The sequence below is a fragment of the Perca fluviatilis genome, chromosome 11 (genome assembly GCF_010015445.1).
Source record: "Perca fluviatilis chromosome 11, GENO_Pfluv_1.0, whole genome shotgun sequence".
Classification (NCBI taxonomy): Eukaryota; Metazoa; Chordata; class Actinopteri; order Perciformes; family Percidae; genus Perca; species Perca fluviatilis.
In genome coordinates, this window is record NC_053122.1 from 19,673,896 (window position 1) to 19,694,730 (window position 20,835).

General features: G+C 41.8%; 1 protein-coding gene across 4 annotated transcripts in view; it reads left to right on the plus strand.

Moving 5' to 3' along the window:
- pde1cb (phosphodiesterase 1C, calmodulin-dependent b) overlaps nt 1-20,835 on the plus strand; it is a 103,215-nt gene that overhangs the window by 25,477 nt on the left and 56,903 nt on the right. The window contains exons 1-2 of one of the 4 annotated variants that reach the window (XM_039816542.1): nt 10,287-10,820; nt 17,552-17,578. The exons of the other annotated variants lie outside the window; for them this stretch is intronic. Of the exons in view, the coding sequence (XP_039672476.1) occupies nt 10,720-10,820; nt 17,552-17,578 (128 nt within the window). The 5' untranslated portion in view covers nt 10,287-10,719. Of the gene's footprint in view, nt 1-10,286; nt 10,821-17,551; nt 17,579-20,835 lie in introns of those variants that run through there. 4 annotated transcript variants of the gene reach the window in all.

The following is a 20,835-nucleotide window of genomic DNA, read 5'->3' on the forward strand; positions in this document are numbered from 1 at the left end:
TACATTTGCTGTGATGTTTTTCACTTTGAGCTGTGTAAGATACAGTGAGTGTGGCGTTTCCTAAACCTTGATCCTGAAGTGAACTCTTGGACAGAAAATCACCATCTTAATTATTATTATTATTATTATTATTATTATTATTATTATTATTATTATTATTATTATTATTATCGCTGGTGACAGAGACACAAGGTCAAATCAGATTTCATGATATAGAAATGAACACTTGTGTCCACAAACACTGGTTTTTGAAAAGCTTTTGAAAACATTACATGCAAAGTGACAATCATTTTTATTTTCTTCACAATAGTTAGTTAGTTAGTTAGTTTAAGGATCACATTGTCCTCTATGTTTTTTTTATTTTTTAACTCAATAATATAAATAATTCTTGACAGTAGAGTTAAAGATAACACTAAATCAAGTGACATCTTTAATATTCAATTAAATTGAATACAAATTTATTTATCTCTGTAAGGGCAATTATATGCAGAAGCTAGTCACCCAGATAAACAAATACACACACAATAGATAGGAAGAAATAAAAATACTGTTAATGACAAACTAGAATTAGTATTCAATACATTAATACTTCTATAAATATATAAACAACAATCTATAAAGATATTGACAATGACAAAAATAACTCCATCTTTTGTGAAAGGGACTCTTGTAGGCTACTGCCAATGTCAGTGAAATGCAACACCCCACACCGGAGCTATAAGCTGTAAGCTGCTTTTAGCACTTTGTTTGGGTGATTCAGTCTGTATTTAGACTGTGCGGTTGCCTCCCAATGGCTCTCAATAACACCCACAGTTAACCCCATCTGGAAGTGTAGGTGGTATTTCCAACTAGCTCAGACAGCCTACTGTACTACCTGTCCAGTGTGAATGATAGATAGTATTTGCAAATCAGCAACAGACAGTTGAGTATAAAGTAAGCCAAAGTGACAGAATTTGTGGACCAAATCAAAGCTAAAATGCAAATGTGACATGTTATTTATGAGATGGCCAAAAAGAATGGCTCCAATGGGATACTAATGTTGCTCTGTGCCTACTGAAGTAGTAGTTATATAAGTAGGCAATTGTTTGCTAACATGTTGGCCATTAATACGCACTTAAGCCATTAGTATATCAGACTTCTGTTCCTGTGAGATTGCTGTCAGGTCAACAACAGATTAGGCTGCTACAGCTGTGAGGCTGTACTCAAGCACAGCTCAATGCTAAATGCAACACATCATAGGTGTTGAGATATTTCACTGAATTAGTAAAAAAATGTTGACCTGCTGTTGGTGCTAGGATAAAAATCAAGGGATCATCAAAGTCATTATAATTTATCCTGCAGGGGCTTTGAATATATGTAGCAAATGTCACAATCATTGGATAGATTGTCGTTAAACTTCTTGCTAGCTTGGCTGAAACGTTCCCTGACCGGAATGTTTCCGATTTTTATTAAACAATGCATGTCTTCAGACTGACAGACCATCCATAGAGTCTCGCAGCTACCGTGGCTAAAAATCACCTAATACTTTAACGCCACAGAAAAATCAATACAAATACTGTTTAGGCGGAAAGTTTCCTTTCTCTTGTTTACATGCCACATATTTGAAAGTGCATGAAAATAATCATATTGGAGTTACAAAACAATGTGTGCTGTGGTAACTGTTTGTACCTTTGTAAATACAGGTGCAAACGAGAAGGCCTGTTTTCATTTTTCTGTTTACTGCCTCCGTGCTACTCAAATGCTTGAGTGTGATTGTTTCCCTCCTCACCTCAGCTGTTCTATGTATCACATTTGACTTACGAATCTAAATGAAGTTATATGAAGTTTCTTCCCACTTTCATCCCTCTGCAGATAAATATAGCTTGATGGCCAGGTACCCTCATTTTCTCCCACCAATCCTTCCATCCCCACTACTTCCAATACAGAAGGTAAAATTAAGTATAGATGGGAAAACATACTGTATTTTGTGATAGATTATCTTCACCAAAATGTGGTCATTACTGCAAAGGCGACTGCTATTTTGATGCATAGATCTCCTTATCGACTTGCCTGCGAAATTTAAATGAGATTTGAATTTTTCATGTACCGCCAAATGGCCTGGGCTCTTAATGTCTTGATTTCAATGTGTGAGCTTTGAGGGAGCCCGAGCACAGTGACAAGAATACCTTAGAGCGTAATTTCCAGCAAGTCCCTCTGTCGTAGTCAGACGAATAATTCATTCTCCCAAGATTTGATTCATTAAAGTGCTCATTTTATGCTAATTTTCAGGTTCATAGTTGTATTTAGAGGTTATATCAGAATAGGGTTACATGGTTTAATTTTCGAAAAACACCATATTTTTGTTGTACTGCACATTGCTGCAGCTCCTCTTTTTACCCTGTGTGTTGAGCTCTCTGTTTTAGCTACCGAGTGAGGCATCACACTTCTGTTCCATCTTTGTTAGGAGTCACACATGCACAGTAACTAGGTAAGGACTACTACCCAGTCAGAAGCAGAGTATGAGGGTGTGCCATGCTAGCAGCTAGGCGAGCATTATAACGTGTTACAAAGTGACGCATGTTCGTCACGGAAGTAAAGGCTGGACTAGAACAGAGCTGTTTGGAGCAGTATATGAACAGTGTTTTCTGTTGGAGATGGTAAGTGCCTTCGGGGTGGACTTTGGGCTTTTTCACTTTGTAAACCTATATAACGTGCACAAAATAGATAAACTTAGCACGAAAAGTAAGGAAATTCGTGTTTGGTAGATTATTTCTCTCTGGTAACAATGCTTTTTTGCAATAAATCTTATACCGTTGGAAAGCCTGTTTAGTTCCCTTTCAAATGGTGCCCCATTTGTAAGGAGCATGCATTTGTGGCCTCTCCGGGAACCATCACCTTATCTTGGTGGAGAGGTTTGTGTGTCCCTATGAACCTGAGGGCTGTGTTGTCTGGAGCTGTGTGCTCCTGGTAGGGTCTCCCAAGGCAATGTGGTCTCAGGTGAGGGGCCAGACAAAGAATGGTTCAAAAACCCTATGAAACAACGTAGAAGAGGTGAAGTTACCCTGCCCGGAGGAAGCCCGGGGCCCCCGTCTGGAGCCAGGCCCAGATGGCGGGCTCGTCAGCGAGCGCCTGGTGGCCGGGTTTGCCACGGAGCCCGGTCGGGCACAGCCCGAAGAAGCAACGTGGCAACTCCCTCTCCATCCCATGGGCCCACCACCTGTGGGAGGAACCGCTGGGGTCGGGTGCGCTGCTACACGGGTGGCAGTGAAGGTCAGGGGCCTCGACGGACCAGACCCGGGCAGCAGACGCTGGCTCTGGGGACGTGGAACGTCACCTCTCTGTGGGGGAAGGAGCTGGAAATGGTGCGGGAGGTGGAGCGCTACCGGTTAGATCTGGTGGGGCTTACCTCTACGCACAGTCTTGGTTCTGGAACCATACTCCTGGATAGGGGTTGGACTCTTTTCTTCTCCGGAGTTGCCCAGGGTGTGAGGCGCCGGGCGGGTGTGGGGATACTCACAAGCCCCCAGCTGAGCACCGCTGCGTTGGAGTTTACCCCGGTGGACGAGAGGGTCGCCTACCTACGCCTGCGGGTTGTGGGGGGGAAAACTCTGACTCTTGTTTGTGCATATGCACCAAACAAGAGTTCGGAGTATTCGGCCTTCTTGGAGACCTTGACTGGAGTCCTGCATGGGGCTCCAGTGGGGGACTCCATTGTTCTGCTGGGGGACTTCAACGCGCACGTGGGCAATGATGGAGACACATGGAGAGGTGTGATTGGGAGGAACGGCCTCCCGAATCTAAACCAGAGTGGTTGTTTGTTGTTGGACTTCTGTGCTAGTCATGGATTGTCTATAACAAACACCATGTTCGAACATAGGGATGCTCATAAGTGTACTTGGTACCAGAGCACCCTAGGCCAAAGGTCAATCATTGATTTTATAATTGTTTCATCTGATCTGAGGCCGTATGTTTTGGACACTCGGGTGAAGAGAGGGGCGGAGCTGTCAACTGATCACCATCTGGTGGTGAGTTGGGTCAGGGGGTGGGGGAAGACTCTGGACAGACCTGGTAAGCCCAAACGGGTAGTGCGGAGGAGGCCCCCTGTCCGACAGACTTTCATTTTCGTGCATCCCTGTGGATGCTGGGAGCATTGAACCCAAGTGGACAATGTTCAAAGTTTCCATTGCTGAAGCTGCAGCGAGGAGCTGTGGTCTTAGGGTCTTAGGTGCCTCAAGGGGCGGTAACCCACGAACACCGTGGTGGAGACCGGTGGTCAGGGAAGCCGTCCGACTGAAGAAGGAGTCTTTCCGGGATATGTTATCCCAGAGGACTCCGGAGGCAGTTGCAGGGTACCGAAGGGCCCGAAGGGCTGCAGCCTCTGCCGTGAAAGAGGCAAAGCAGCAGGTGTGGGAGAAGTTTGGAGAAGACATGGAGAAAGACTTTCGGTCGGCACCAAGGTGCTTCTGGAAAACTGTTCGCTACCTCAGGAGGGGGAAGCGGGGAACCATCCAAGCTGTGTACAGTAAGGATGGGACACTGTTGACCTCAACTGAGGAGGTAATAGGGCGGTGGAAGGAGCACTTTGAGGAACTCCTGAATCCGACTAATACGCCCTCTATGGTAGAGGCAGAGCTGGAGGATGATGGGGGATCATTGTCAATTTCCCAGGCGGAAGTCACTGATGTAGTCAAACAACTCCACAGTGGCAAAGCCCCTGGGATTGATGAGATCCGTCCAGAAATGCTCAAGGCTCTGGGTGTGGAGGGGCTGTCCTGGTTGACATGCCTCTTCAACATTGCGTGGAAGTCTGGGACAGTGCCAAAGGAGTGGCAGACCAGGGTGGTGGTTCCCCTTTTTAAAAAGGGGGACCAGAGGGTGTGTGCCAATTACAGGGGTATCACACTTCTCAGCCTCCCTGGTAAAGTCTACTCCAAGGTGCTGGAAAGGAGGGTTCGGCCGATAGTTTGAAGAGGAACAATGCGGATTCCGTCCTGGTCGTGGAACAACGGACCAGCTCTTCACTCTCGAAGGATCCTGGAGGGAGCCGCAGCCCACCCGGTCTACATGTGTTTTGTGGATCTGGAAAGGAGTATGACCGGGTGCCCCGGAGATACTGTGGGAGGTGCTGCGGGAGTATGGGGTGAGGGGTCTCTTCTCTGGGCCATCCAATCTCTATACGACCAAAGTGAGAGCTGTGTCCGGGTTCTCGGCAGTAAGTCGGACTCGTTTCAGGTGAGGGTTGGCCTCCGCCAGGGCGCGCTTTGTCACCAATCCTGTTTGTAACATTTATGGACAGGATATCGGGCAGTGGGGAGGTTGCGGTTCGGTGGGCTGGGGATCTCATCGCTGCTCTTTGCAGATGATGTGGTCCTGATGGCATCATCGGCCTGCGACCTTCAGCACTCACTGGATCGGTTCGCAGCTGAGAGTGAAGCGGTTGGGATGAGGATCAGCACCTCTAAATCTGAGGCCATGGTTCTCAGCAGGAAACCGATGGAGTGCCTACTCCAGGTAGGGAATGAGTCCTTACCCCAAGTGAAGGAGTTCAAGTACCTTGGCGTTTTGTTTGCGAGCGAGGGGACAATGGAGCAGGAGATTGGTCGGAGAATCGGCGCAGCGGGTGCGGTATTACATTCAATTTATCGCACCGTTGTGACGAAAGCTGAGCCAGAAGGCAAAGCTCTCGATCTACCGGTCAGTTTTCGTTCCTACCCTCACCTATGGTCATGAAGGCTGGGTCATGACCGAAAGAACGAGATCCAGGGTACAAGCGGTCGAAATGGATTTCCTCAGGAGGGTGGCTGGCGTCTCCCTTAGAGATAGGGTGAGAAGCTCAGTCATCCGTGAGGAGCTCGGAGTAGAGCCGCTGCTCCTTCGCGTCGAAAGGAGCCAGTTGAGGTGGTTCGGGCATCTGGTACGGATGCCCCCTGGGCGCCTCCCTAGGGAGGTGTTCCAGGCACGTCCAGCTGGAAGGAAGCCTCGGGGAAGACCCAGGACTAGGTGGAGGGATTATATCTCCAACCTGGCCTGGGAACGCCTCGGGATCCCCCAGTCAGAGCTGGTTAATGTGGCTCGGGAAAGGGAAGTTTGGGGTCCCCTGCTGGAGCTGCTCCCCCCGCGACCCGACACCGGATAAGCGGACGAAGATGGATGGATGGATGGATGCATTTGTGGGATGAGCAGCAGCGCTGAGTATGTGGTTTGCGCCCAAATTTTCCCAAATCTTCTCTGCCAATGCCAAACAGCTTATTCTGCCATTGACTCGTTTGGTGTTTTGTGGATTGGATGATTGAAGTATGAACAAGACATATTGGCAATTGAACAATTTATTCATTTCACAAACAGGAGCCTTAGTAGTGTGTGGAAGAACCATACACAGCCACAACATCCTGGCACCTCCTCCTCATGCTGGTCACCAGCCTGGTCACACACTGCTGTGGGATGGCATTCCATTCTTCAACCAGCATTTGTCGCAAGTCAGCCAACGTGGTTGTGTTGGTTACTCTGGCACGAACAGCACACCCAAGCTGATCCCACAAGTGTTAAATGGGGTTGAGTTCAGGACTGCTGGTTGAAGAATGGGATTCCATCCCACAGCTGTGTGTGACCAGGCTGGTGACCAGCATGAGGAGGTTGTGGCTGTGTATGGTTCTTCCACACGCTACTGAGGCTCCTGTTTGTGAAATGAACGAATGAATGTTTTGACTCTTGTGTTGGTTCATCAGTCTTGAAATTGAATGAAATGTTGGCTATATGTGTGAAACCCATTCAGACAGGCAAGCCTTTATTCACATTCTGCTATAATTGCTTCTCATCCTTTGAACTTGGTTTAAACATCTGACTATGTAATACATTTTGCGTGCTTTGTATGGGTGTGTATCTGTTAGAATATGTCCTTCAGACCGCTAATTACTCAGATTCTTCAGCAACAAAGACATACTGTTTCATTTAGAAAAGAACATGCAAAAGACCTCCACATATTCGTAATATTTCATCGCATGCTCAACATTGTTGTATTGTCCCTCTCACCATCCAGTGGTCCAAACTAGCCACATTTTCACAGTCTGCAAGGTGTTTCAGTCATCAGTTGGCAAAGTATTCTCTGAGATTCTTTGTGTGCAAAGGCATTCTTGATCATGCTATTTCATGCATCAAAGAGCTTTTTTCTAGTGAATGTGGGATGCTATAAATAGTATCTTCTCTTTAACTCTTTAACAATATTAAAGCTTATTGTTCTGCAAAGAAAGTTGTTAAATGTGACTGAGAGATCCACATCAGAAGCAATGAGTGATAAGTACCTATTGTTATTAAGTTCTCTAATTGTAAAGTAAAGATAGGAAAATGCACCTCACACTTTATGTCCAATGCCTATATTCAGTGTCAGTGCAGAGAGTTGTGTGCCCTGTATGTTGTGAGGCGGAAAAGTAAAGGTGAGGATTTCGGCGTGTAGCATTTCTGACCTTTATGCAGGAGACCATAGTTAGTCTGAAGGGGATTTTAGCATATCAATGCACAGTAGTCTATAGGGCAGGTAGATTTTTTTCTTGAAATATTATGACTTTATTCTCATAAAATTTCGACTTTATTCTCAAAATCTTAGAGAACCCAGATATGTGGGATATGTTTTCAAAATGAGCAGATATCTTGCTGAAACACGTATTACCTATTAATGTCCAGGGGTTTATAAACAAATTAATTTTATAGGGGAGGAGCCTAAGACCCCACTTAATACAGTATGTGTCCCCCCCACCAATGTTGAAACGAAACCTACGCCCTTGTCCGAAAGGCTTTGGGGTGGGGGTTACAGATGCTGGTCAACCATCCGACACACTTCATTTGAAGCATAATTACATCTTAACTATTAATTTCCCATAAGTTATTTGCCATAACAACAATCTTTTCCTAACCGTAGCCATATTGTAGTTGCCATTTGCATATGAGAAGATGAGGTACGATGTGAATTTTTAAGGTTTTGGCATTAGAAGTAAACAAAAAAAAAAAAAAAAAAAAAAAAAAAATTGTAATGCTGAATCATTCAATACTGACATTCTTGTGTGGAGGTGTTGGAGTTTGGGGGTAATTGGAAAATCTGCCTTTAGTGAGGAGACCACATTTCTTCTTCTCTTCCCACACACAGATTGTACCATCTGATTCTTGCAGTCTTCCAATCAAGAGTCATCTCCTGTAAACTTCTAACTACTTCTTCAGTCAGCACTTACTGTTTATTTTTCGTTTTCCGTGTAAACTCTCGATTCTGAGTGCTATGCAGCTTAAATTGACCTTCCTAGTCCTTGCAGTGCTTTTGACAGCACCATTCTCACCAGGCTCAACCTTGTTCTGTGTCACATTTACACATACAGTTTACACGGGACATCAATTCCCTGGGGTGTATACATGTGAACCGCAAGCTGTGAAATATGAAGCTACTGTCGCAGGCTGTTCTCATAAAACCATTCGTACATATAGCTAGGAAAAGTATCAACTGTTATGGCCGCTGTCACGAACGTCACTTTACGGTGACCATTACCAGGCTCACAGTCACGTTTTCTTGGCTAAACTTAATTGTGACGTGACCGGTTGCTGTAATTTCATAAGATGTTATACGAATTGTTGTGCATACATTTTCGTCTATCTTATCACACAAACCAGTTCAATAGAACAGGCCGCAGTTGACCTGTCAACTCTGTCTGTGGCTTGAGATCTCCTGGGGGCCGGCATACCTCCAAAAAAGGGAGAAAAACACACAGATGAAAAGGACTTAAGACAGACAGATAGAAAGAGAAATAAACTAAAAGCCAAAGATACAGGGAGAATGCGACATAGATAAGTGCGCCTTTGAAGAGAACATCAGCAGGCTTCATGGCACTCAGGCAGACCTCTCCTCCATACTCACAGAGGACCCATCTCAGCAGATGAAAGCAAGAGCCTCTTTGAGGTGGCGCCCTGGCATTATCCCTGCATCCTGCATCAAGTAATTGAAAGACCTAAGAGTATGGTACGGGCTCGAAGAAAGGGGCGTCTGGGCTGAGTCATCCTTGCAAGTTTTGGACTTGCAGAAAGTGAGAAGACTTGGTTTGGAATTGTTTTTTACTAAATGTTCAGAGAGCAAGAAGGTAGCTAAAGAGGAGAAGAAGAACAGAAAAAGAGAAATGGCTCAAAAAGATATAGATGTTTGCACACAATATATTTCTAACATACACTCTATCTCATTAAAAATGTGGAAACATGTAATGGCTTATTATAGCAATCAGATCACTCAAACCTTTGATTTATTTGCATAAAATCCTTTCATAGTGTTTTTTTTCAATTTAAAGTGCTTTACAGGCTGAGTTAATAAGAAAGTAGAAATAATAAAAGAGAACATTATAGAAGAAATTGTCCAGACTAGAAAAATGCAGAAACTAGAGTACACAGCACCTTCTGTATTCAGAATGCAATCACTGATGCAGCTTTCATAGTGGATGCAATATAACACATAATATATGCAGGACCCGTTGCGTTGTAATGGTTTATATGGCTGCGGGTATCATAAAACAGTCTTACATTTGAAACTGGCCTGGTAAGTCTAACCAAATGAAGTAGAAAGGACATTTTCTATGAAAATGAGGATGTGCTGTAGTGGGTTGTGTGTAAGAGAGATCAAGAAAACGAGACGGAAAGAATATTATATCTGGGGGGATTGAAATGTTCCTGAATGCGCTCAATGGATCAGAGTAATCTCAGTCAAATCAGAGTCAATGTGTCTGCACGCTATTTAATCCTCTCTGGCATGACATTTAACATGTTGTACAGCAAATGTATTATCTACATTTTAAGATGAATACATTACAGATCTAAAGCTGTCGCATTTGCAGTGAATGTTTTCATAATTTTGAAAGTTGATCCACGCTGCTGATGAAGTCTGTATTTGCTTCATGACATTTACCTTCATATTCCTGATGAAATAAGCGTAAAAGTGTAAAAGTCTCTATGAATCATATGGTAAAAAAGATAAGAAAATGATATGTTGTCGTTGCACTGTCTGAATTGAAAAAGTCCCATTAACAGTAAAATCTTTCTTTAACCAGATATTTGCTTAAAGTAATCCAAGGCACTCACACCTTCATCATCTCTTCCCCTAAAGGTCTCTCCCTCCTGATCCTCTCCATCCCCACTCGTTTTCCTCCCTCTCTACCTCTGTGTTTTTTCTTCCAGTGGATGTGAAACAGAACATGGTTTCTCATTATCAGCCAGACTCCTCCCTCTCTTTGACTGGTGGTGTTACTCCTCCCTCCCTCTTGTGTGGAGAGCTCGGCAGTGTGCGTTAATCCCGGATTGCGCTGCCCTGCCGTCTACATCCCGTTGTTGTGGGGTGGCCATGGCACGACTCCAGGACCCCTGTGCTCACACAGGAGAGAAGTGAACGAATGAGAGAGAGAGAGAGAGAGAGAGGCAAGAGAGGGAGAAAGGAAAGAGGTACAGTTGGGCTGTCACAGCTGCTTGAGCACAGCACTGCACACTCTCTCACATTAACAAGGGAGAAACGAGAGAAAAAGGAAGGATGACGGCCAGTTTGTCGCAGCTGTTGGTGCAAATGTGAATGAAGAAAGAGGAAACCTCAGTCACTGGGTTCCACCACATCGCAACCTCTCTCTGCTCGCTGCTGCGTCTTCCTCACTACTCACACTTAAGAGGGATTAAACTTTTTAGTTAGTTTTTTTTACCTCTTGTTGCACATCCAGAACTCTTTGAGTCTCTGACATGGAGTCTCCCACCAAAGAGATCGAGGAGTTTGAAAGCACGGCCCTGAAGTACCTGCAGCCGGAACAGATTGAAAAGATTTGGCTCAGGCTCCGGGGACTGTGAGTATATCCACTTTTATTGTTTTCAACAAGGGTGTGTGTGTGTGTGTGCGTGCGTGTCTGTTTGTGCTTAAGCTAGGCTTTTAATATTTACAAGTGTATTTATCTGTCATAGCTTTATCACAGAGACATTCTAATATAAACATACAAACAGGACTCAGGAAAAAGCTTGGGGGTCATAATAAATGCTACATCTCTTTTGTTTACAGCATGTATAAGTTGCATCATCTGTGTGTGTGTGTGCATGTGTGTGTGTGTGTGTGTATGTGTGTTTCTATCAATGAGAAAGAACCAAGGATAGACTGAGTGAAACCCTAAAAAAAGAGAGAGAGGTTGGAATTACTCAAACCAAACAGCTCTGAGCTACTTCCTTTGAACTATTTTGAATGTGTTGTTTGAACTTATTGTACAGCTGAAGTGTTAACTGAGGGAGGGTTTCTCACACTTGCACCCGTATTGCATGTTTATTTAAGTCAATTGAAGTACTTTTTTTTAGCTCCCATGCACAAGAATCTTTTAAAGAGACAAGGAATGATGATGTTTTGGTGGTCTCCACATGCCAGATGCCCTTTTAACACCTGTTGTCCATGTAAAAGTATGATTCAACAAGACTTGAATGACTGAATGTTCATTTTTTGGTTAAGGTATTGAGGTTAATTCTGATTTTTTATTTTTTTTTCTTTGTCTGCTGACTAATATGGAGGATATATCTATTCATAATTCAAATTGAAAGTCCAAAGAGAAAACGAAAAGAGATCAAATTAAAAATATTATTATTTTACTATGCTACTAGGAATAATCATGCCATAATTCAATTCAAAAAAGCAAAAGGAAACTGAAAAAGCAAAGTGGAAATGTAAAATGATAATAACGCTTAAATATAAATGCCCGAACTGAAATCTTAAATTGAAAGATGAAATTGAAAATCGCAATGGAAATAAGAAAAGAGAAACATCAAATATGAAACTCAAAATGTGAAATGCAAAAGCTTAAATGGAAATACTTAGATTAAAATTTCAAATAGAAATAACTAATAATTTTATTTAAGCCTTTGCACTTTATCATTTTTAATTTTCAATTTTAGATTTTGAATTTTACATTTGGCAATTGCCCTTTGACATTTTAAGATTCACGTTTTCCATTTCGATTTAGCATTTGGCATTTCAAAAGCGTATGTAAATGAGGAGGTGTGGCCCAAAGGCTGGTGGGAGGGTCTGAAACGGAACGGGTGCTAAGACATCTTAGGGTCAGCAGGGGGAGCTGACTGTTGGGCAGTACACTGTCTGCAACCTGAAAACAGCGACAACGGAGCAAGTTGAGGGAGGGTTGTAGGCAGGACTGTTATTTATAAAACAATGGCTTCAACTTGATGGTAAAAATGTTCTTACATGCCTGCTCATGTGACCGCACACCCAAAATCACCAGGACTAAAAAGGAGCATTGCTTTGAAATTCAGAAATGAATTTATAGTCAGAAGCATGAAGTATAGTCAGAAAGAAACTGCTCGTCTCTCATTTCCACAACTTCCACAGTATCGCTGCTTATATTTACCGTGGATCTGTAATTTTCATTTTATAACAATACTGTTGCATGCTCCATATTATACTGTGCTTCTCAAAAAGAGAAAAAAATAATACATTGTCTTGGATGAAAGTTAAACTTGTCTCATGAAATAAAAGTTCACAGTTCAGGACTCGTAGTGAGGTGACATCAATAAAGATCTGTGTGTTATGATGGAGCTGAGTCATGTTTGGTTGAGTAGTTAGCAAAGATGACCGTTGTCTGGGAGACCAGATTTCAAGACGGAACCTTTCATTATAACAATAGTTTATTAAAGAACACTTATTTTAACATTTTATTACAATTTGAAGCGTAATGAACAAAACAAAACAGAATTGTTACGGCTATTTTCACTTTTATTGAAATACAAATACACATCACTTTTGCTGTCTCAACAAATTCAGATTCTTCCACAGAGTAAATGTTTAACTACATAATCATAACTGAAGTAAAAGTGTAAATTTGGGTTAAAATAAGAAAAAATTTCTCCCCAAAAAAAAAAAAAAAAAAAAAAAAAAAAAAAAAAAAAAAAAAAAAAAAAAAAAAAAAAAAAAAAAAAAAAAAAAAAAAAAAAACAAGACTAAAATAAAGTAAAACCAATAAAGGTGTTAGAGAAGTAAAAGATCCTGAGTCTAGTCATGTCATTGATTCAGTGGTTACAGAATCACTTTAGTCCAGGTTGTATAAAGGGAAAAAATTTTTAAAAAAAAAAAAAAAATTACATCAGTCTCAGTGATTATTTATTATTTGATTAAAGTGTTTTGGGTATATCTTAAGAGCAGCTATAATGCTTGCATCAAACAAACATTAATGATGGAAGCCAAACAGGTAATCTTAAAGGTCCCATGGCATGAAAATTTCACTTTAAGAGGTTTTTTAACATTAATATGCGTTCCCCCAGCCTGCCTTTGGTCCCCCAGTGGTTAGAAATGGCGATAGGTGTAAACCGAGCCCTGGGTATCCTGCTCAGATGGGCCGATCTGGAATCTTGCTCCTTATGAGGTCACTTTGCTTTCAAACGAGCAAAGTTGCAGTTGGTCAATTCCACACCCCCACCTTTCACCTTGCCCCCCCTCTCTCCTCCTCCATAGCTACAGACACAGAAATGGCACATACTAAGGAAAGCTCATTGTGGGACTGGCTCTAGTGGCTGTAATTCTGCACCAAGGCTGAATTTCGGGAAAGAGAATTCAGATCCAGTATTAGGGGACAACTAAGGTCTTTATAAAAGCATCCAAAGAGCAGCATGTTATGGGACCTTTAACACACTGCCATGAGTCATGACACAGAACTGAATCAGATGCAGGTTAAGTTACGTTAGCCCAATCAGATGGTCCTAACTGTTCGCAAACAGCATCTCCTGACAGACCCCAGACAATTGCAGGACGCTGATTTTTTTTTATTTATCAGAGCATATTGCGCCCTAAATGACTTGACACTGCCTGTGTTCTGGTCTGCAAGTTGCCATGGTATCAATTTAACTACTCATGCATGCCAGCACATAACAGCTAATGTAATATTAGCTAGTCACAAAAGGCAGCCTCTTACCTGCTGTACTGTCTGCTGCTTTCTCTCCGTCAGGCCGATAGAACAATCAACACCTCTATGACCTTTCGCCCTGTAAAGAGAGCCCCACGCATCATATCTGCAGGTTGAAGTTGAGGTTTTCTCTTTTCCAATTTCAGTTCTTTCTTACTCAGCAATGGGGAGGGGATGGTCGTATTGCTAGGACGGTTGTGTTTATAAAATAGTCTTTAATGTTACTGCTGGAACTCTGAATGAAATGCAGTTTCCCCCTTTATCACAGACGAGGACTAAATGAACCGTTTCATGGGGCTGCAGTCAATCTGTCAGCCTTACTTCCCTCTCCTCGCACATCACTCTATTTTATTTGCTTTTTTAAAGTTATTTTCATGTCATGATATTTCTATTGTTCCATGATTATTCATTGTTTCTCTTTCTCCCAAGTCAGAAGCTCGATGTGTGGGTCCCTCCACCATCATCCTCTGCCACATTTAGTTTCCTCGGCTGACTTCATTGTCTCTTCCATTTGGTCACCGTCGTAAATCCCCTATCATAACCATCTGTCTTTTTAGATATTTGATGGGTAGTGAGTCAGATGAATGTAACGGTGGCCTGGACCTTTTTTCTTTTTTTCTCATCACGACTATGCTGCAGTCTACTGGGTGCTTTGAGGGCTCCTGTTGCGTGTCAGAGATCACATTAGCCTTTAATCTCACAAAGAGCCTCCATCAGAAGAGAGGGAGCTCCAACTGACAGGCATCCACCACAGATGTTAAAGCGTCAGAGTGTATGTTGTGTGTTTTATAGGGAGGGATTGACAATATGCAGCATATGACTGTGTTTGTGTAATTGGGAAAGGTTGACTCTGCATGTGCTCGTGTGGATGGTATAGATTGGAAGTGTATTTGGCGGCTTGGTGACATTTACTGTATGTGCTGCCAGCTTATCCTAGGCGATTTATTTAGCAGCTGTATGATTTGTGTCTGTGCAGGCAGTGTGTGTGCGCTGGATGGCCATCACAGCACTCTCTCTGGCACCGTGTACTCCACAGAGTACACCAATCATCATGCATAGACAGAGAGAACATTTGCTTTGGACAGTTTTCCTGCAGCTCAACCTTGAATAAAGCCTGGTGGCATCCACTGATCAAGGCAGGAACAGCGTGTTGTGTATAATTACTTCCCTCTGACAAATGGCCCCATTTATGTTTTTCCATCAGTGAATGAATTCCATTGAATTTCCATTGATAAATTAGAGCTCTGCGACGCACCCGACCTCTCTGTCACCTACTGATCAATGAATTATTAATCACTTGATCAACAGTTCATCCCTGAGAGCTCTTAAGGGATGGGCAACTGAGATTTGGTCCAAGGTGGATCAAGGTGGCCAGATGACCGCTTTATGACACACTCTGATTTGTGGTGCACTGACTAAAATAAAATAAAATAATCCAAAACAAACAAGCTGCTGTTAGCCATTCAGCCAGCTACTTGAAAACACTCCAAACATTTACTTTAACAGGGTAAAATTTTGGTTCTCTGTGCCCTTTATAATTACAATAAATCCTGGAATTTCCATGACCCCTTTCAACCCACATCATCATTATGCCGAGGACATTGCATTAAAGCCTTCTAATTAGGAGAAGCTCTATGTTGTTCACACACACACACACACACACACACACACACACACACACACACACACACACACACACACACACACACACACACACACACACACACACACACACACACACACACACACACACACACACACACACACACACACATTTAGGCGTACAGCAAGCTCAGTGGGGGTGAGTGTCTGGGATAAAGGACAAAAGGGGAGGTGAAGTGAGTAGGAAATGTCTTTTCCTCCCTGACCTTTTTCTTATCCTTATTTATCTGCCTCTTGTGTGCTTTTGTTATCTTTGTCCTTCTCTTACAGTAAAACTCCTCTTTTTTGTGTAATTAACTCTGTTTGAAACTCCCAACACGCTCTAAGACACCCATCTGACTGTGTCTCTTTAATTTTAATTGCTTGATGGACCCCAAGTGATTGATTTAATCTTGTTTTCCCAGTAGTCTTGAGGGAGCTCTTATAACATATATTTACAGAGAAAAACTTTCTTAGCTTGCAGTTTCACATTGAGCTTCAGCAAAGATTGATACAGAAAATGATTGTGAAACAAATCAAGCTAAGTGTTGTGAATTCGGCCTGACTGGAATTTAAATCCATTTCTGTTGTCGACCGACAGTGGGTCCACCCTTCCCTCCCCTTCGCTATTATGAGTGCCTTCAGTGTGCATGTGTGTGTATGTATGTATTCAGCTTTTAGAGCCATGCTTTTATCTCTTCATAGAGGTGTGGGTGTGTTTTAGGCCAAATGTTGGGGTAAGTGAAAGTAGGTGTGTTTTAATATTTAATGTGTTTGTAGGTTCCCTGTGTGTGTGTGTGTGTGTGTGTGTGTGTGTGTAGTCAAGTAGTAGGTAGGATGTCAGGGGTGGTGTGTGGCTGCATGTGTTTTGCATATCATTATGCTTCTCTTAAATGCCTCATCTGCATAAGTGATTGTAAGCATGAGGAAAGGAAACAACCAGTGCAATTAAGGCAACTTTACTTATTTACATATAAGTACCATAAATCTACACATTTGGTCCAGTATAGTTTTCCTGGTTACTTATTTTTATTTTTTGGGACATGGTCTGGTGTTGAGGGCACATTGGCTCTCATGCAAGAACATTTTTGTATTCTTACCTCAAACATCTCTTATTTTTTTCTGTGAGAATTGGTCATATGAGTGTTCCAAATCAGATTCGCCAAACGTATTGCTTGTTTCAATGTGCATGAGTAGGATATTTGATCATTTAAATAATCATTGCCTAAGAAAGGCCACCCGTTTGTGGAGAAATTTAATACAGAAAAGTGTTAAACAAAAAGTAAAATGACAGAAATAAAGAGTGAATAGTTTGACCTGGAGTTAGATTGTTTGAAACGTCTTTAAAAAGCAAATTGGTCCATGACCTAGATATGAGGCGGTCACAGTGATGTGACGGAACAAGATACAGCAGCTAATGTTACACTGTCAGGTGCACCAGATCATTATACTGGACAGCAACCTGCATAACGTCCCTGAGGCAGCTGTTGGACGTAGAGATTCTTTTTTTTACGACCTACTGAACTGTAATAATTGCTTTGTTATTATTAATAATTGCCAATCATATTGTAATAAACTTCTCAAACCTCTCACTAAACTGGCAAGCTATGATGATGATGATGATGATATGGTGAGCGTATGAATTTCATGAATGTTGCAAATTTTCATATTCCATCACATTTATTTATATTTCAGTATCATAGATGAAATCCAAATTCATTCAAATTAAGGCACTGAGATTCTTCATGATTCAAACCAGGGTTTGTTTTTTTCCTGTGAAGCAAGGCAGACTATGCGCACGACTTATTCATACGTAAGGACATTTTGGTAAACAAATTCTTTGAAATCACTTGCACGTGCCTTGAGTGAATCTGTTCGTACGGATGCTTCTTGCATATGGCCCAGTGTCTGTTATTTCTGTCTAAGAATGAATCCAAGAGTAACAATTCAATCAATGCCTCACTATCCTCATGTTTTTTTTTTTCTCTCAGGCGCAAGTACAAGAAGACGTCCCAGAGGTAAGACTTGCTGCAGGGACACTGGACCTCCTCCCCCTTCCACTCCTCCTCCTCCTCAATCTTACCATCTGCTCCTCCTCCATCTCCTCCTCTATCTCCTCCTTCTCCTACTCTCCTCTGATTTCTGGATTTCCTCCCACTTTCCTACATCCCTGGACTTTTGCTGGGCCTACTTCTACCAGTTTTTTTCTTTCCATATTAGTCAGTGTTGCTTGTCTTGCAAAGCACTTTGCAGCTCTGTTATGACAATGTCATTTGAATAAAAGTTGTTATTAATATTATTGCTATATGATTAGTATCATTATTATCCCCTCCTTGCATCCAACATCATTCCTGAGAGGCATTCCAGAAATTCAACACTCATATGCATTCATAAATACTTTATCTGGCTCATTCTTTCTTGTATTGATTTAAATGTCAACTCATTGTCATTACCAGATAACTAGCAACCTAATGGACAGAAATTATGGGCACAAAGTTCTTTTAGAACCATAGACAACTCAGAACTTGACAGCTTAACGAATAACTCAAGTGCCATGCACGTTATCTTCTCTATTATGAAACTCTCATTTGTTTAGTTCTGTTGGAGATGCTCAGGGGAAATCAGGCCCTCTCTATTAACTGGGACTTGTATGCATTTATTTACAAGCACAAAGGCAAGGATTCATTGATGCCACTGGATGTGTGGGTAATGTAGAGCAAAAATTTTGTATTGATCTGACACATGCTATCAGTGTCCTTCATCATTCGTTTCATCTTCCCCTGTGATGATTTTTTTCTGATGCAAAGGACATATTGTAATGCTTTACCCAACAGACCTTGTAAAAGTGTAAAATGTCCCATCAGGAAAAATGATGAAGATATTTTTATTTCAATATTTTGTGTATAGTCTGAAGTGGAAATCAAACTAGCCAGGTCCATTTGTGGTAAGTGGTTAAACCTCCTAGCTCTAAGATCATTCATATTTAGTGGATGTGCAACTCTTGCCAAAACCTTCACTTTTTGTATCTTCTCTACATTATTTCTCTCTGTCTCAAAGCTTAGTTTTTACAAGTTTTTTTTAATGTTTTGAAATGAATAGTAGTGTGAAATGCATTTAATTGTTATGCTCATCTACATTAAACAGTTTCAATTTGCTCTCCTCTGTCTGGGATTGAATGGAAGCATCCAGTTTTCCCAACCAAAGGCAGGGACCAGAAAAGACCAAATCCCATAAAAAGACCTAGACCAACAATTCAATTTGGTATCTACTGTCTGACTTGTCTGTGGCAACCCCAAGACCATTTGTCCTATTAAAGAATGTAAATCTTTAAAATCAGGTCACAAACGTAGTGTTTACTTTACTAAGTAATTTCCTAACACAACTGTTCACTGTAGTTTTTAGCAAACACTTTTCAAACAGGTGTAAATAGTGCATTTGTCAGGGACTATTTTTGGATTGTTACACATTTGGTGCTCTAGTGCGTATTTATAGCAGCAGGACAGTGTATGTGGGATTGACTTAAAATAAACAACACTGTACATGTTCATCATAATGAAGTCACATGTCACAACAGTTTGGCTCAATAGTTTTTGGACAACAATGGAGCTCTGTGGCACAGAGGAATAAGCTGTTTTGCTATACAGGCACTTGCTAGTAGAATCAATACATTGTTTATTCTTGTCTTTGTCATGGGGTTTTTGATAATAAAAACAATACAGAATACCACCAGCTACATCCTTTAAGGGTGACATGGATGGTAAATATGCAACGGTATGTTCTTAGTTTTGGTTAAATTAACATATCCTCCAACCATTTTTCTTTATAATTTTCAAATGTGAGCATTTTGGACTAATTAACACAAAATACATGTTTATTTCTACATACAATACACCCCTTCTCTTCTCTTTGTGTGAACTCAGTGAATAGGAAATTGTAGGTACTCCACGAATGAATCTCATAATAAAAATAGGTTGCCGTAGCGCCGCTCTAATGCGGTTTCCTGTGAACTGTGGGATTGCCGCACAGTTGGAATAATTGAGTGAAACTCTTCTCATGCTACTTATTGGCACAGTGTGTGGTCATTTGGATTGGTATAGAGCTAGCTGCTGGAAACTCTCATTCTCTCGGTCTCTCTCACTCTTTCTGCTGGGTGGGTGAGTTCCTGTGTGGAGGAGATGGGTGAATGACAGCTCCATATGTGTCTGTGTAATTACGGCCGGGCTAATTGGCAGAGAGGAACACTGGGACATTGTCATTACTGACACACCAGTACAAACCCTCACACATGCAGATGGAGGGATGGGGAGAGGAGTATTTGTGTGGAAAGGGAGTAAAGAGAGATGGAAGAAAGGCTGTAAAGAAAGGAAAAATGGTATGTTTAGGTCTTTGTTTGTGTGTTTTATGTGGGTTTGGAAACAGTTTGCCTGTTACTATTTTGGTTATCGTTTTTAATCACATGGTCACTATTGTGCTTTTTCAACAATTTCCAGTTGTCTAAGCTCTGCCCCCTTTGGTAACTGTTGCTATGCCTGTCAAACCTCGCGACAACACATAACGGTGGCAGATTTAGGCTACCCCTCAAAATTCTCAGTAACTTTTTACAACCACGAGTCCTTGATTTCAGACAGAGGAAGACAAAAGCAGGCTTCTTGATTCTAGCCTGTGAACGTCGACTTTGAAATGGCATCTGTTGCTGGAAGATTTTATCAGCTGTAGCTAGCTAACTAAGTATGCTAACATCAGTTCTATGAATAATTTGAAACTGCTGCCTCTGGATGACTTCTTTTAAAATGAGAATACTTTACAAGAATGTATTAAATATGCACTACATGGCTACATACATGATATCATGATAAAAGATGATAAAAAAAAAACATAAAAAATATAGCAGACTATGTTTCAATTGTAACATAGTCTATATCCATGACGTTCCACTTTTGGTATTGCTCCGGTACCGCCAGAAATTCCGCCAGATGTCCTTCTTTTCGGCCGGATGTCCATTACCTTCTGCTCTCTTTGTGTTGGCATTCTAAACTCCCGTCGATATGGTTAACTGCTCCTCAGAACTCTGCAGGGTAAATGTAGACAGCTAGCTAGACTATCTGTTCAATTTGAGTTTTCTGTTGCCCGACTAAAACGACCTTTGAACGTACACATGCTCCACCGAAACAAGTTCCTTCCCGAGGCTATTTTGCAGCGGCACCGGACCTGCTGCCGGCGCTTAGCACCGCCCATGACGTTTGTGATTGGTTTAAAGAAATGCCAATAAACCAGA